Source organism: Glycine max, chromosome 9 (assembly GCF_000004515.6).
Source record: "Glycine max cultivar Williams 82 chromosome 9, Glycine_max_v4.0, whole genome shotgun sequence".
NCBI lineage: Eukaryota > Viridiplantae > Streptophyta > Magnoliopsida > Fabales > Fabaceae > Glycine > Glycine max.
In genome coordinates this window covers 48,694,839-48,710,185 of record NC_038245.2, presented here as the reverse complement: position 1 = coordinate 48,710,185, position 15,347 = coordinate 48,694,839, and the positions used below count along the sequence as shown (strand labels likewise).

The 15,347-nt window shown below is 31.8% G+C and overlaps 1 protein-coding gene and 1 long non-coding RNA gene across 2 annotated transcripts; one reads left to right on the top strand and one right to left on the bottom strand.

The window, feature by feature from the left end:
• Positions 1-2,275: 2,275 nt before the first annotated feature.
• LOC100784150 (shaggy-related protein kinase theta) lies at positions 2,276-6,867 on the bottom strand. Its single transcript, XM_003534549.5, has 13 exons — positions 6,587-6,867; positions 5,823-6,047; positions 5,543-5,635; positions 5,229-5,288; positions 4,836-5,108; positions 4,615-4,689; positions 4,119-4,175; positions 3,895-4,035; positions 3,466-3,516; positions 3,265-3,360; positions 3,084-3,167; positions 2,783-2,885; positions 2,276-2,706 (listed from the first exon to the last, which is right to left on the bottom strand). The coding sequence occupies exons 1-13, from the start codon at positions 6,647-6,649 to the stop codon at positions 2,645-2,647; spliced, it is 1,383 nt and encodes a 460-aa protein (XP_003534597.1). The 5' UTR covers positions 6,650-6,867; the 3' UTR covers positions 2,276-2,644.
• Positions 6,868-13,938: 7,071 nt separating this feature from the next.
• Positions 13,939-15,068, top strand: LOC102666121 (uncharacterized). Its single transcript, XR_416150.4, has 3 exons — positions 13,939-14,020; positions 14,118-14,182; positions 14,986-15,068. It is a non-coding gene; the product is annotated as an uncharacterized lncRNA (long non-coding RNA).
• Positions 15,069-15,347: the final 279 nt, after the last annotated feature.

Below are 15,347 nucleotides of genomic sequence, written 5' to 3'. Positions count from 1 at the left end.
GTTCTGCAAATACTAGGGTCACTTTTTTTATTTATTTAAATGAAAGGAAGTCAAAGAAACAAGAGATTAACCGACTAACAAATGTTGAAAAGTTCAACCACAGTACATTGTTTAACGCTATTGTTTTGGCATACATTTTGAAATTTTTCATAGAAATGAATGTACAAAATAATTAGACTAAGATTCATATGTAAATTTCATTAATTTCATTTTACTTATATATTTTTTAATAACATGATATTGTCGCATTAAAACAAAAAATAACATGTTACATTACAACATCTATAATCCAACAACTCACTTTGAGGTTCTTAAATGGATCTCACATCTACATATTATCTATATCTACTTTTTATAATTTAAGAATCTTACCTCTCCAATCCAATAACTCTACAAATTTTATTAAATGGGTTAAATGCATTTAAGATAGTATAACCCACACTTTAATAATTAGGAGTGTAACTGATTTGAATTGAGTTGAATTTAGTCTAATTCTCAATACATTCCAATTAAATTTAGTCGGATTGAGTTGGGTGAGAGATGCCGTGTCCAAGATTCGTGCGATGAATCTTTGCATCAGTTTACCCAGTTATAAATTTCATTGAAACTTTGTTTGAGGATTAATTCCTCTCTTGGTTGTTGCTTTGTACTCTTCTTTTTTTTCTTTTATGCGTTGCATGACTCTTTTGCTTAAAAAAAAAAAAAGTCTGATGCAACTGTATGGAAGGCACTCCTTGGTGCATGTAGAGTGCATGGTAACTTAGAATTGGGACAGTGGGCAGCTACAAATCTTTTTGAGTTGGAACCCATGAATGCTATGCCTTACATATGTTATGTTGTCTAACATGTATTCTGCAGTGCATACATTCATTTATGAAGATAGAGGACATCCAAGGGAAGCTGAGATTTATTCCAAGATTGATGAAATTATAAGAAGAATTAAGGAAGCTGGTTATGTTCCATATATGAATTTTTCATTGCATGAGATGGATAGAGACGGAAAGGAGGCTGGTCTTGCTTATCACAGTGAGAAACTGGCTGTTGCTTTTGGATTACTTGCTTCTCCACCAGGTGCACCAATTCGGATATTTAAGAATCTTAGAGTTTGCGGAGATTGTCATTCTGTCATGAAATATATATATCAGGAGTTTTCACTCATCATATCATATTGAGGGATTCTACTTGTTTTCATCATTTTAAGGAAGGAGAATGTTCATGTGGGGATTACTGCTAGGATTTCATTTTAATCTTAATACTTGTCTTTCATACAGATTCAAGGAGAATTGATACATGATAGTTTCAAGCTTATAGGACAGTGACAAAAAATTTGCTTTGTTTCTGTTGTACTATCATCAAGGTTAAATTCATTTTTATGATGTTTGAAGTTCGAACATATAGATGAAGAAATAAACCTTGTTCTAGGATATTAAGAGCTTAATGTATACAGACATGGATTTTGAGACAGAGGAAGCAAAACTAGTTTTTATTAATTAAAATTTGAAGCAAGTTGTACAAAAGATAGACATTTTTATTTTTCTAATTTAATGTCTCTGTATGGGCTGCAAAATGATGAACGGCAATATCTTCCACGACTAATAGTTTGTTTCATTAAATATTTGCATCAGTGAAGAATCTAGCCAATAAATATAAGACAAATTGACAAAATGCGTTCCTCTATCCAATGAGAATATTCATTTCTTTATTCAGAGATAACTTTCTGAAATTAATTTATTTTTATCCAGTTTGTGGCTGCTACCTACAACTAAAACGGTATAAATCATAACAATATATGTTTTGGACTAAGGGAAAGTAATTTCTCTCTTTAGATACCAAAAAATTAGTTTCTACTAGAGAATGGTTAATCCTCTGTGCTTAAATGGAAGAAATTTGTCCTTGTTTATTTTAGATATTTCGTATGATCAGCGTACTTCATATTCAGATGTATCTGAAAGAACTTATTTACCACTTTTCTAGATTTATCTTATAATATAAATATAAATGTTTTGAAAAGGAATTGAAAATAACTTGTGATCTTTTTAAGTTATTTTTAGCTTATTTAAATAAGCTTTATATTTTTGCCGGGCTTTAAATAAGCTGTTTAGGATAGCTTATGAAAATAACTTACGTGAAAATAGTTTAACTTTGTTTTATCTTTGATTATACAAATAACTTATCCATGAAAACTTATATAATAAGCTCGTGTTTACCCAAACACAGCAACAAAGAAGAAAGGACTTCATTGTTACAAAAGTAACAAAAACAAAATAAAAAGGGGTCAAAAAAAAGATGCCTACTCATCTGATGATTTCACATAGTCCACTTTAAGAAACAAGCAGCTTGAACTATATGAAACATGAGCAAAGAATTGCAAGAACTCATTATCTTTTACAAATGAGGCATGCATCAATCACAAACTACTTAAAAAATGGTTACAACCCCATCACCAGGCAGTACTACTTCATCCACGGGATTGTGGCGTGTGGGTCCTTGATAAATAAGCTACATGGTTTTAAGGTTCCTATGAGCTGTATAGTCAATGATTGTGCAAGGTGGACTACAGAGACCTAGACTGTTAGGGATGGTAGCATTGCTGGTGTGGTTATCTATTCATCCAAAAACCCATGTACAAAGCTCAAGAATGAATTCAACTTCTTGCATGCTCAGGAATGAGACGCCTACGCAACTCATCGGGTGCATCCGCCAGTTCTGCATTGTTTTTTCAAATTAAGTAATGGTAAATGATTTAATTTAACAGATAATGGTAAGCTTGTCACCAACTTACCTTGAGCAGTGAAGTTGAACAATGGAGGCAATGGTCGCCCATTTGGCAAGCATGCATTTGGTTCTCGCAGATCATCAAAGAAAGGGTGTGCACATGCTTCCAACTGCAACAGAAAATAATCATTAGCACAACAGAATAACCAAAGAAAATTGAATATCTTCCTAACTTCTATAATATGAAACTATGTAAAACATGGATAAAGCTAAGTATAATTTTTTCAACATATAAATCTTCATTAGTGTGACTGCATATATAATTAAGCTACAAAAGGTGACATTTCTAGAAGAAAATTAAAACTTACAGCAGTGCATCGTAGATTCGGTGAATACTGAAGCATCCTTGACACTAGATCCACTGCTTCTGAAGGCATCTTCTTGTGAAAAACCTGATATAAATAATCAATCAGATCTCTGACTGGAACTATTTATCAATTACAAATTGAATATACTCCGGGAACAAATGGGGAGTAAAGAATTGCTAACCTTATGCCATGGGTGTGCTTTTATCTGAGGAAACTTAAATTCGGTGTAATTTGGATTCATGCACTTTATTTCTTCTCTGGTTGGTGTTCCCAAGATCTATAGTGGACATAATTACACTCAGATTCAATGATCCAAAACCAACAGGATGCAACTTTCAAGAACCTTATAAAGCACAAGGATAAAGAACACAATAAACTTTACCTTAATGATCTCTACCAATTGATCAACCCCACTCTCTCCGGGAAACATTGGCTGCAAATAGCACAACATAGTCATAGATAAGCATTAATCTAAAAATGTGTCATTTATTCAATAAGAGCTAATTAGTGGCTTCCAGGAAGGAATTATCTTATAAGAAAAATACATTGGACAACTGGCATTATAGTCACTGCATGTTACTTCTTGCAGTACTTGATTACTAAAGAAAGAAAAGCCACAAGAGAACATTTTCACATAAACGAGTACCCACCAAAAAACTACAGAGCAGTATTAAATAGGAAATATCACCCAAGAATGAAGAAACAATTAAGAACTTTCGGTGTGAACTTAAAGGAAATTCAATTTTTACAAAAGAAATAGAAATTCCCTCTACATATGAGATGGAGAGACAGAAATAATATAAATTCTCACATGTCCTAGAAGAAGCTCAGCCAACACACAACCAGCAGACCAAATATCAATAGCAGTTGTGTATTCTGTTGCACCAAATATAAGTTCTGGAGCTCTATAATACCGCGAGCATATATACGATATGTTGGGTTCGCCAGGCACCTATAGCACAATAATATCACAAGCTCAGGCACAAACTATTGTACAACTTTCAAATTGATAAGGAAAAACGAAAATAAACTTACCAACATCTTTGCACTCCCAAAATCACATACTTTTAACTGATGAGTCTGGGGATTAACCTGTGACATGCAATCACGTCAGATCAAAACACTTTGGTATTATAAAGAAGGATTCCAAGCAATATATACTATGTCAAAATAATCATTATAAAAATTTATTAAAATCTACAATGAGCAGAACCAATCACTCACAGACCATACATTAAACAGCAAGATCTGGTAAATCCTTCCATAGAGAATAACAAAATAAACAGAATGTGGCACAGTTGACTGTCTAGCTATTAATTCTTCCAAGCAATAACATGGTAGATTTATAACTTACAAGCGTCTGCCGCCAGGCAAGATTTAAATGAGGTTTACCATGCATATTTCATATTGATCAATTGATTTAATTAATGGTATTAAGCATCAAACTGGGAATAATCATTTCCCGTGATTGCAAGAAATAAATAAAATATGGTTCACAAACAAGGAAATTTTAAGAAAAATAAATTCTTACCAATAGATTCTGGGGTTTGATGTCCCGATGGCAGACTCCAATCACATGATGCAAATAATTTAAACCCCGACATATCTATGAGAGTGTTGGCAAGATCAATCAATAACAGCACAAAAGTAATAAGCTCAAAGTAAATAACCGAATACTATAAGCATGATCAGAGAAACTTAACCAAAAAATTAAAAAAAAAAAGGTCAATCAATTTAAAATTTCTAGATTACCTGGTATGTATACAGTTGCACATTAATGATAGGCATATGTTGGTGCATTCTGACATAGTGCTTTGAAACTCTGTAGACAGTTTCAGGTACATACTCCAAAACTAGGTTAAGGTACAAATCATCTTTCTCAGCAGTTGAATAGAAACAGTGTTTTAGTCTGAGAACATTAGTATGGTCAAGCATTCGCATAACCTGCAGTTCCCTATTCTTATATCTCTTGTCTTGCAACACTTTTTTTATTGCAACTGCTTCACCAGTTTCAAGGCACTTAGCCTACAGTAAATTCAAAGCGAAGTGGATAAGCAAAGAAAGTAACTAGATAAACCCATAGAACAGTGAAGCAAAGGATCAATTCCTACGAGTAAAGAAATACTGCAAAATAAATATCAATACCTGATAAACAACACCAAAAGAACCAGTGCCAACCACACGTTCTGCTATGTATGAGATTGTCTGAGCCAGGCAAAAATCAAGTTATATATGCAAAAATATTTCATAGCAACCCATTAATACAAGTAACTATGTAAAAAAAATATTTCATGCTAAACCATTAATACAGGTGATATCACCTTATAATAACATATACCAAGTAGTGTAATACATAAATACTGAATTTAAGAAAAGGGGTTTTCAGAATCTAATTCCATGAAATAAAATTTACAAAAGGGGAAGTAACAGAGGAATAAAGGAACTCATGGGATCAATACCCGCTTTGGTTGTCCGTCTCGACCTCCAATAGCAGTTGTAATAATTTCACCGGTTTCTGTTCCATTACCACTCACAATAGTTGCTTCCATATCCTGCACAAAGAAAATCATTTACCATACTCAGTGATTGCATTTAAGAAGAAAAAAAACAGCTTTACAAAAACTAACTAGTATGCTACTTTGCAATGGATACATAAATGATTTTACATATATAGAAGTATCACGGTGACGACTAACACAAACATCAAAAGAAAACAAGAAAATGAATCACAATATATACCTTCTCATTGTTGTTTTTGCCTTTGTCATCTCCAATCTTCATTTCATTTAATTCTTTTGGAAGCTGATCATAACCTGACTTCTCAGTTCTAGGCACTGAAGGAACATTGGAATCTACATGGTGTTCCTGATCTTTTCCGCACCTCTCATTAGGATATGTTTCCTCATTGACCTTTCCTTCGGTGTCTTGATCAAACTTTGCTCTTTTTGTGGTACAATCCCCTCCCTGAAAAGAAATGGTTTGAATTAAATTAAAAGTACTCTGACAATGACCAACAAAAATCTCTTACAATCATGTCAATCTCACACAAAGCTTGTGCCCTCATTACCTTAGACAATCAGGTGAATCCCAAGAAGTGCAAAAAAAAAATGACACATTTTGAAAAGCAGAACACAAATAGTCAGATTATAAACCTTTTCAAATCAAATAAAGCTATATCTGAAATTCAAAATAAAATAAAAAAAAAATAATGATCAAAATCACAATCACCTAGACAAAAGGTAAATCATTCACATTTGAAATAAATGACATCAACAAAGGGTGCTAAAACAAATTCATAACCATATTAAAAAAAATAAAGAAAATCTTATGTCTAACAAAAGCATCATTCCACATTTCCCAATAATCTAAAACAACGAACATGTTCACTCCATGATCAACGTTGGCGTGTCCATTTTCCCAACAACCAAATGAAAAAAAAAATGAAACTTTGTCCAAAAATTAAAATTTTGATTGGGAAAATAAATAAGAGATGTTAAGCTTACAGGATCTGATGAAATGGAAGTCCTCCCAGAAGCAATGCTTTTCAACCTTCGCATCACATTCATGGCTATGGATTCTTCCAACCCCAACAATCCAACTCAATCCACAACCTAAATACCCTCAAATCCCACCAAAGTTTTGTTTTTTTTTTTTTTGTGTCAAAAACAGAAGACAAAAACACAAAGAGAAAGAGAGAGAAAGAAAAACCTAACCCTTCTCTCTCTTCTCTTACCACAGCTTCCTGCAAATACAAAACCAACAAGCAAAATGGAGCCAGACAACACAGATCTTATGAACCCCATTTCTTAAAATTGGGTGACAGGTGGAATTTTCAGTTTTTTTTTAACAATTAATTAATGAGTTTCTCAATTTTCTATGGTCAAACTTCCATCAATTCCAATCATTCCAGCTTCAAAGTTTGTACCTGAGTCAAACGTAAGATGCGGACCGTTGATCGGTCATTGATGGAATTTGAACGGTTATGATCTTCTTGTTTTGACACGAAAGTTGGTGTTCGGTAATTTGAAGTTACTAATTGCCCATGATTTTGGATTTAATAACGGAAAAGGGATCCTCAGACAACGATGAGGTATAAACGGAATATTTGGGGGGAATTACCGAATTAACGTGTTTTTACATGAATCATGCGGCATTTTAAGACAATAAAGAAAAGGACAAGGTTCAAAAGCAAACAAATTTAGTTGACAACAATTTCTTTGGAAGGTCATTATATTTTTTAAAAATAATTTATTTTAATTTTAGCATCATAGATGAGAAGATGTTTCAAGATTATTCATCCTAACTTCCTTAGACAGGCAAAAAGAGGTATTATCTTAACAATAAGACGATACAATAAACTGTTGAAATGAAAAAAAAAAATAACTTTAAAAAAATCACAATTTAATCACGTTTCTGCTTAGCAAAAATAGGCAAAAGGATAATAGATAGAAGGCACACACAAAGGTTTGTCTCCACAATTTAAGGCCATGTCTAATTCTTAAGAGTGTTGTACAAAGTTTAGGCTAAAATTCAATTTTAGTACTTTTATTTTCTTAAAAATTTATGATTTAATCTCTTAATATTTTAATCAAGATATTTTATTTTTTTTACTTTTAAAAAACATGTAATTTTAGTCCGTGATTGATTTCAAACATTAAATGACTTTAATTAACAATAACAATTACTTCCAATTTCCCAACTTAATTTTCATTTTAATTTTCAATTCTCATTTTAAGTTTATTTGATTAACAATAATTACTTTATCAAATACATAGTCCTTATGAAAAAAATGATTTATTACTTGACGACACTTTATATTATATTGGTAATTTTTATTGATCAATATGATTAAAGAATATGATCTTTTCTTAAAATTAATATCCAACTTAATTATCCTTGGTGAAACCTATGACATAATATTATTTTAACATAAAAAATATGATTTTTTTCTTTTTAGACATGTTATGATATTTTTCAATCATAAACTATTGCTTTATGCAATAATCTTTAAATTTATGTATATAAAGTAGATTATCACAACATAGCAGTCCAAACCATCATATCGGAACATATATATAAAAGACTTAAATATATTTTGTATTTCTGAAAATTTTAATAGATTTTACATTTTTGTTCCTAAAAAATTATTTTGTATTTTATCTGCGTCATTGTATTTGGCTCTTTTAAGTAGTTCTAAAAATACTTTTTAGATTTTTCTATTGGTACCTAATTTATTTATTTCTATCAAAACTGTCTGTATGTTTTCATTAGATGGTGACATCTCAAGTCAAGAGAATCAATGTAATGCCAGGGACCAAATAAAAAATAAAAAATTCAAGCACTAAATGTAAAAAAAAAATATATTAGAAGTCAAATGCGAAATTTATAAATGTTTTAAGTACCAAAAACATATTTAAGCATATATAAAAATATTTTATTTGAACAATTCAAAATTTGAAACTATAATAACATCAAACTTATACTAGTCATAAAAAACGATATAATGTTTACATTAATAGTATGCAATAGCAGTCAAAAAATTAATAGTGTAGTATGCAATAATGTATCATTTTTATTTCTCTTCCTTGATTGACATCATCTAGAAGGCACCATACATCATCACCTTTGAAAAAGAAAATAATGTCTAAAACTAGTCCTAACTAATAAGAAGAAATGAAAGTTATCTTTAAGCTCGATGAGTTGAGTGTGAGTGTCTTTAGCAATAGGCTAAAGTTTCTTGCAAGTTGATCACATAAATATGGATTAACAAGTTGAGCTTGAGCATGGTCTTCTTTTGGTTCCTTAACCATATAATTAAGAACTACATGATCTTCATTAGACGGAAAGATATGGAAAAAATAAAAGAGAAAGAAAATAAATGAAGGTAGCATAAGATCACAACTAATTGAGACATAGAAAACAAAAGATGAATGAAAGGGTTATGAAATTAGAACAGTTACACATGCAACTAAGGAAACAAAAAAATTATTTTATGGGTTGGTTTGAGAAAAAGATTTTGCAAAACATCAAGTGATAAAAATAAAACAATTGCAAAACAAGCTTTTTCAAAAAAGAATTTAATAAGTTGTTAAAGCAATGAAAAGACTGAGGCCAATGTTGCGTTTGATGATCGGCTGAGAAATTGAGTGAGGGAGGTTAGGATCTCTCTTGTTCCAAAAGAAAATACGAATCATGGGCTATTGGGCTAGATCAAAGTAGTGTGGCTCATGGGTTATACTATACCGGGAGTTATGAGACTTGAATAGGGGGAGTTCTTTCCTACACACCTTTTCTGCTTCCTGCACCACAAAAAGACCTGAAAAGACCAAAATACCCCTCACCAGCACCCCACTCCCAATGCAAGAACCACAAGCCACCACTGCAACCACCCAACACCACCGAACCAACTAGACGTGAAAAACACCCATGTGAGATTGCAATTGCAATGATATACAAAGAACTAAAGAAGCGGTGCATGTATTTATACAGTTGTCATGAAAAAGGGTATCTAGAATAGGTATTCCATAATAGGATATATAATATGGAAACCTATTTCAATATATGATTTATATTATCTGAAATAGGTATTTTGAAATATCTTGTCTTATTCTAGAATAGGTATTCTAAAATAGGATAAGTTATTATGAAATAGGTATTGTGGAATAAGATAAGGATAATATGGGAATTTTAAAACATTTGGGGGTGTATCAAGCAAGAACTGGGATGCAGCAGGAACCAATTGCCTTGAATAGGTTAAAGGCTTATGGGCTATTTGAAAAGATGAGTTATGGTCTACTGGGTCATGCTATTTTTTTTTCAAATTTTCTTTTTTTAAAAGAAATAAAAGTTAATTGTCATGTATTATTAGTTTAAAAAACTTCTAATTGTCAATCAATTAGAAATCATCTTTAAGATGGTTTTTTAGGTTTTTTTTAAGAAATATGAATTTTAAGTTAATTATTATAAAAATAAATAAATTAATCGTATAATATAATATTTAATTGAATCACAACGTAAATTCCTTTTATATCAATATGCATGATTAGTATATTCTTATTACATTAAAAAAAGTAATCTTCTTTTTTTTTATGATTTTTGCATTATAAAATTTATAGTGAAATAAGAACAAAGATGAAGTAAAAAAAATAGTAATTAACTAAAATAAGTGTAATTAAAATAATAAAAATTAAAGAAAAAAAATGGGTGTAATATTGGGTGTTAACACTTGTAGAGTAGGATATGATGAATCCATCTAGGATTCACAAGTTCTTTGTTGGTTATTTTCTACTCTACAACCTGATCCAAATATGTAGTGAGAAAGGTATCTTGGAAAACCATTCCCATGATCAAAAGAAAATTAAAACTTCAGAGACAAGATATATGGATAGCAACTTATGTACGAAATAATAGTTTTCTGTACTGGGTTGTATGTTGTTGTTGCAGTGTTCAACAGACTAATGACAATTGTGTTATTGCCCCTATTGAATGGGAAGAAATTATAGAGTGGTCCTTGGCCTTGCATTTGACCTAACGCAAGAAAGCCATGTGCCTCATCTACCTCCTCAGGGTACAGAGATTCAAGGAAAACCAAGCTCATCATGAATTTAAGGGTCTGTTTTTGTGCAATTGAAAACAAACATTCTTAAAAGAAAAACTTATTGAGACGCTGGTTGTGGAATGATTAGACAATCAGACCTATCTTACTTGGATGAAGCTGATGTCCATTGAACATTAATTCAATGTGTGCAAACACGAGGGTATAATATTTGGAGCCACGTACTATAAAATATACAAGATATATTTGGCTCTTGAGGTCATCTATATAATGCTCATTAATTAGTCAAGGACCTCAGGTCCATGGAACAGAAGCATGGCAAAGTTAGATGACAGACTAATTAAATTGATCTTTGCTATTTATTCAGAAACATATATACCTAGTGCCTTTATTTAAATTGCTTTTTAACAGGAGTTGACACGAGTGGAGATAGATATTAGATATACATTATATGCTACATCTGATCACAATTTTCACGAGAAGACAGAATGATAAAGAAATTCCCATGCAAGTATGCATGCTACCTACATAACCAAATTGAAGCAATGCAAATTCTAAATCATCATGCAACTTATCATCAATTCTTCCCAAATTAAGTTCCTTGGGAGTTTTTCTCCGGTTTTTCCTTTCTCAGGAGTACTCATACGCATTACTTTCTTAGGATATTAGTTAAAAAATTAAAAAAAAAAGTTTTATTAAAAATCTTATGAAGAGGCATTAATTAAAAAGGCTTAAATCCAGTTTATTTTCTACAATTTAACATTTTTTTCATTTTCATTCCTATTTTTTTCGTTTTAATTTTTATAAAATATATTTGTTTTATTTTTCATCCTTAATGTATTTTACATAATATTTTTCATTGTTTTAAATATTATCTAAAACACTTTAAAGATAAAAAATAAAATAAACAAACATATTTTACAAGAATTAAAATTAAAAAAAATTATAAAATCAAAAATGAAAAAAAGTTAAATCACATAAAAAATGTATTCTTATAAATAAGAATGCATTTTTATCCAATCCAAAAAAAATTCCCCTTTACTTTCTTAATCGGTGTTCTTTGGAGCTTAGTTAGCATTTGCCTTAAAATGTTTATACCCCAGCATAGGCTTTTTTTTTTCCTTTGCCATAAAAATAGAACTTGTGGGCTCTTATCGTTTACTGAAAGGATAAAAGCTGCATTTTTTTTCTTAATAGGTAATTTTCATATATTCAAAACTAATAATATATATTTTCTAAGTATTCTTTAAAGCTATTTATTCCTTTTGATTACTAAATATTTTAAGTTATAAAAAAATATAGGGGATTTGAATTTGCAATGTTTTTATTCATCGATAAAAAAGGTATCACTACTACAAAAGTAGGCTTCCACATCGCGCTATCTACATCGGTTCTTAAATAACCGATGTAGTATATGACGCGGTGGCATTTTTGAAATTAATGCCAAATATATAAAGTTGTTTACGACGGTTTTTATAAAATCGCCTTTGATGAGTATGTTACAAAGGCGGTTTTATAAGGACCGTCTTTGTTGATGTAGAGACTACTACGGTTATTATAACCACCCGTCTTTGAAGAATTACCATTTATATTGAATTATTTTCACTTTCGAATATCTCTCTCTCTCCCTTAAACCCACCCCTCTCCTCTTGCCATGCCAGCCTCTCCTTCAGGTTTTTATTCCTCTCTAAAACCCTCACTCCCCCAATGCCAACCCTACGCTTCCAATTCCTGCAATTCCTCCTCTCATCACAACTATTCTCTCAATTTCTCTTTTCGTTGCTTTTTTTTTTGGCAGAGAACCAAACCAGATGGAGGAAGCGCAAGAGAGATTCGCAAATCAGCCGGCGTCACCAGAAGCACGAGGAGGAGGAGGAGGAGGAGGACGACGACGACGACGACGAAAACCCCAACGGCGCCACCAGAAGTACGATTCGGAGGACCAAACGCACCACAACCACCGTAATTCGCAACCTCACGTGGAGACGGAGGTCCTCTCCGACCACGACGTTCAGATGTCGTAGTTCCCGTCAGTGATAAAGCGCTCCGTGCATCGCCCTCACTCCTCCGTCACCGCATTTGTTGCTCTGGAGCGTGCCCTCGAGTCCGGAGAGAACAAGGCTCGAAGCGCTCTCGAGCATAAGCCTCCCCCTTCAAATAATGGTTTGAAGTTTCAATCTTTTTTGCTGAATTAAAAATCTTTGATGAATTCTGAGTTTCAGAGAGTGGAAATAGTTCTAAATAGAAATTTAGAAAAATTGTGCATATGGCCAGTGGTTATGTTTTTTGTTATATTGATAGTTGTGTTGTTTAGTTTGTTGGCAATAATCAATGCTCATTCTTGCTATTAAACTTTCTATTCCGTTTTTTTTTTTTTTGAAACTAGGGAGGTCAAAATAATTTGTCTTTGGGCTATATAATTCTTGGAATTTTTTTTTTTGAAACTTCAATGGTAGTGAAGAGACCAACTTTAATTTGCGTTCGCCTATATGATTCTTTCGAAATTTGTCTTTCTTTGGGGCCGCTAGGAATGGAAAACTCTCCCTCTATCAACCAATTATTGGTTGAGATTACAATATTTAACACGAAGGGTTTTAGTTATAGTATTTTTAGAAATTATATTCTTCATGTTTTCTTTCACTTATGATTGAATGAATGATTTATCTCGGGTTTTTTTCTTTTATTTGTAGACCCTAGAAACTAGAAAGGCAAATATTTGTTGTCCTAGTCTTGAAGACAACAGAGGGATGGTTCAATCATCCATGGGTTACTTGTCCAGTTATTCATGTCCTAAGAATGAGTGTTAGACGGTGTTTTGATTTTATATATATATTTTTAATTTTCTTAAGGGTTTGCTATATGCAAGAACTGTCAACTATTAATAGGAAAAACCTTTTTGATAAAAATATATATTTAGGGGTCCATTTCTGCATATGCTTTCATGGTTTGATCCTGCATACTATTTTTTATTTCAATTGTCCTTGTTTTCCATTTTTTTTTATTACCGATTCAGAATACTTATTACATGGTGAATTCTCTTTTTGGTTATTTTAGGATGGAATGGGGAAAGCGATAAAAAACAAAGTTGCTAAAGCGGTGGTACCTGCAATAGATGTTATGTTTCAAGCTTTAAGGTTTGGGATCTCTTTGATGCAACATATATAATACTTGTCTTTTTTTTATGAATGTTATACAATTATTAGTTTTTATGCTGCTAGTGATTTTGGAGCAAAAATTGTGCCCCCAAAAAGAATTTTGAAGATGCTTCCAGAACTCTTTGATCATCAAGATCAAAACTAAAGGGTTGACTCTTGAACTTTGCCGTTGGATTGGTAAAGATAGTGTAAAATCAATTTTGTTTGAGAAAATGAGAGACACAATGGTAAGCTAAATTAGTTGTCTATTTTTGTTGTTGTTTTGATTTGTTATGGTATCCTCCATATCCAAATCTTTGAGTACCTTTTTCCCCATTTCTGTAGAAAAAAAAGCTAGAGGCAGAGCTTGTAAATGTTACAGGAACAGCAAAGCCAACCCGTAAAATAAGGTGGATGTCTGATTTTGATGGTTTTGAATTTTCCCATCCTGAGTATTCTATACAAGGATCGGGTCTTTTGTATACTCATTGTAACATGCATGTAGCTGCAACTTATGTGCATCCATATTCTTTTTACTTCTTCCTTTTTTTTGTAATTATTTTGAATTTGATCCCATTTATTGTTCTTAGTATTTTGAATTTGTCTTTTTTGTAAAATTTGTCGGTTTGTGTTTTTATCCCTTAAATTGTTTTTGGAATGTGTTTGAAATTTCAGATTTGTGCATTCAGGTGTTATATTGCCTCCCCAAGTTCCCATTTTTCTGTTAACGTTCAAAACCTTGAAACAATTTCTAACTAAAGAGCTTAACCTATAAATATATTCTTCTTTTTTCCTTTTTGCAAGTGCTAATTGATTTGTTGAAGAGTGAATGACAGGGAACAAGTTCAGAGGCCATATATGTGTGTGTGCATAAATTTTATACCATCATAAATATAGAGGTCATACATGCTAAAATATTCCTCAAAGAAATAGAATAATTGAATGTTGGGAAAGTTAATATCATGAGCAAACAATTCAGAGAGGTATATTCAAGTCCTGCCAAGCATTGTTATAAATATAATGTTTTTTTCTGAAGTCAAATGACATAATTCTAGGTGGTAGTTCCAGATTCCAACATGCTTAGTAAGGTTTTATTTTAGTAACAAAAGGCATTAGTCACTGGACTGTGACCAACTTTTAGCAAACACAGTTGATGCTTACACCAGTCGCGTGAATCAGTGTATGATTACCATTTTATTCTCTCATGTTGTAGATCTGAGCAAGATAAGGAACCTGAACAGGAAGCTGTGTCAGAGGTTGTGGGTCCTGGCCCTTCTAAAGAATCTGGGAATGATGGTATGTAAAATTTAGTATCCGGAGTATGCTTTTCTTTTTCTCAGACATGCTAACATATCTGATGGTTAGTTTTGTATAGATTCAAGAATATTTTAACAAAATCAATAAATTTTTTTTAAAGACTAAAGTCATATTTGGCTAGATTTGTATAGATTCAAGAATATTTTAACCAAACTTATATACATTAAAAATAATATTATGTTGTCCAAAAATATTTATATATTTTTATTAATGGCTAGTTTATTGAATAAAAAATATTTTTATATCTAACTATTATAG

What these genes read in the sequence shown, in the direction of transcription:
- LOC100784150 (XM_003534549.5), bottom strand. Translation starts at nt 6,649, where the DNA reads ATGAATGTGATGCGAAGGTTGAAAAGCATTGCTTCTGGGAGGACTTCC. An exon ending in GAGACGGACAACCAAAGCGG is followed by an intron (nt 5,289 to 5,542) that starts GTATTGATCCCA and finishes TGCCTGGCTCAG; the next exon opens with ACAATCTCATACATAGCAGA. An exon ending in AATTGGTAGAGATCATTAAG is followed by an intron (nt 3,361 to 3,465) that starts GTAAAGTTTATT and finishes TGTCCACTATAG; the next exon opens with ATCTTGGGAACACCAACCAG.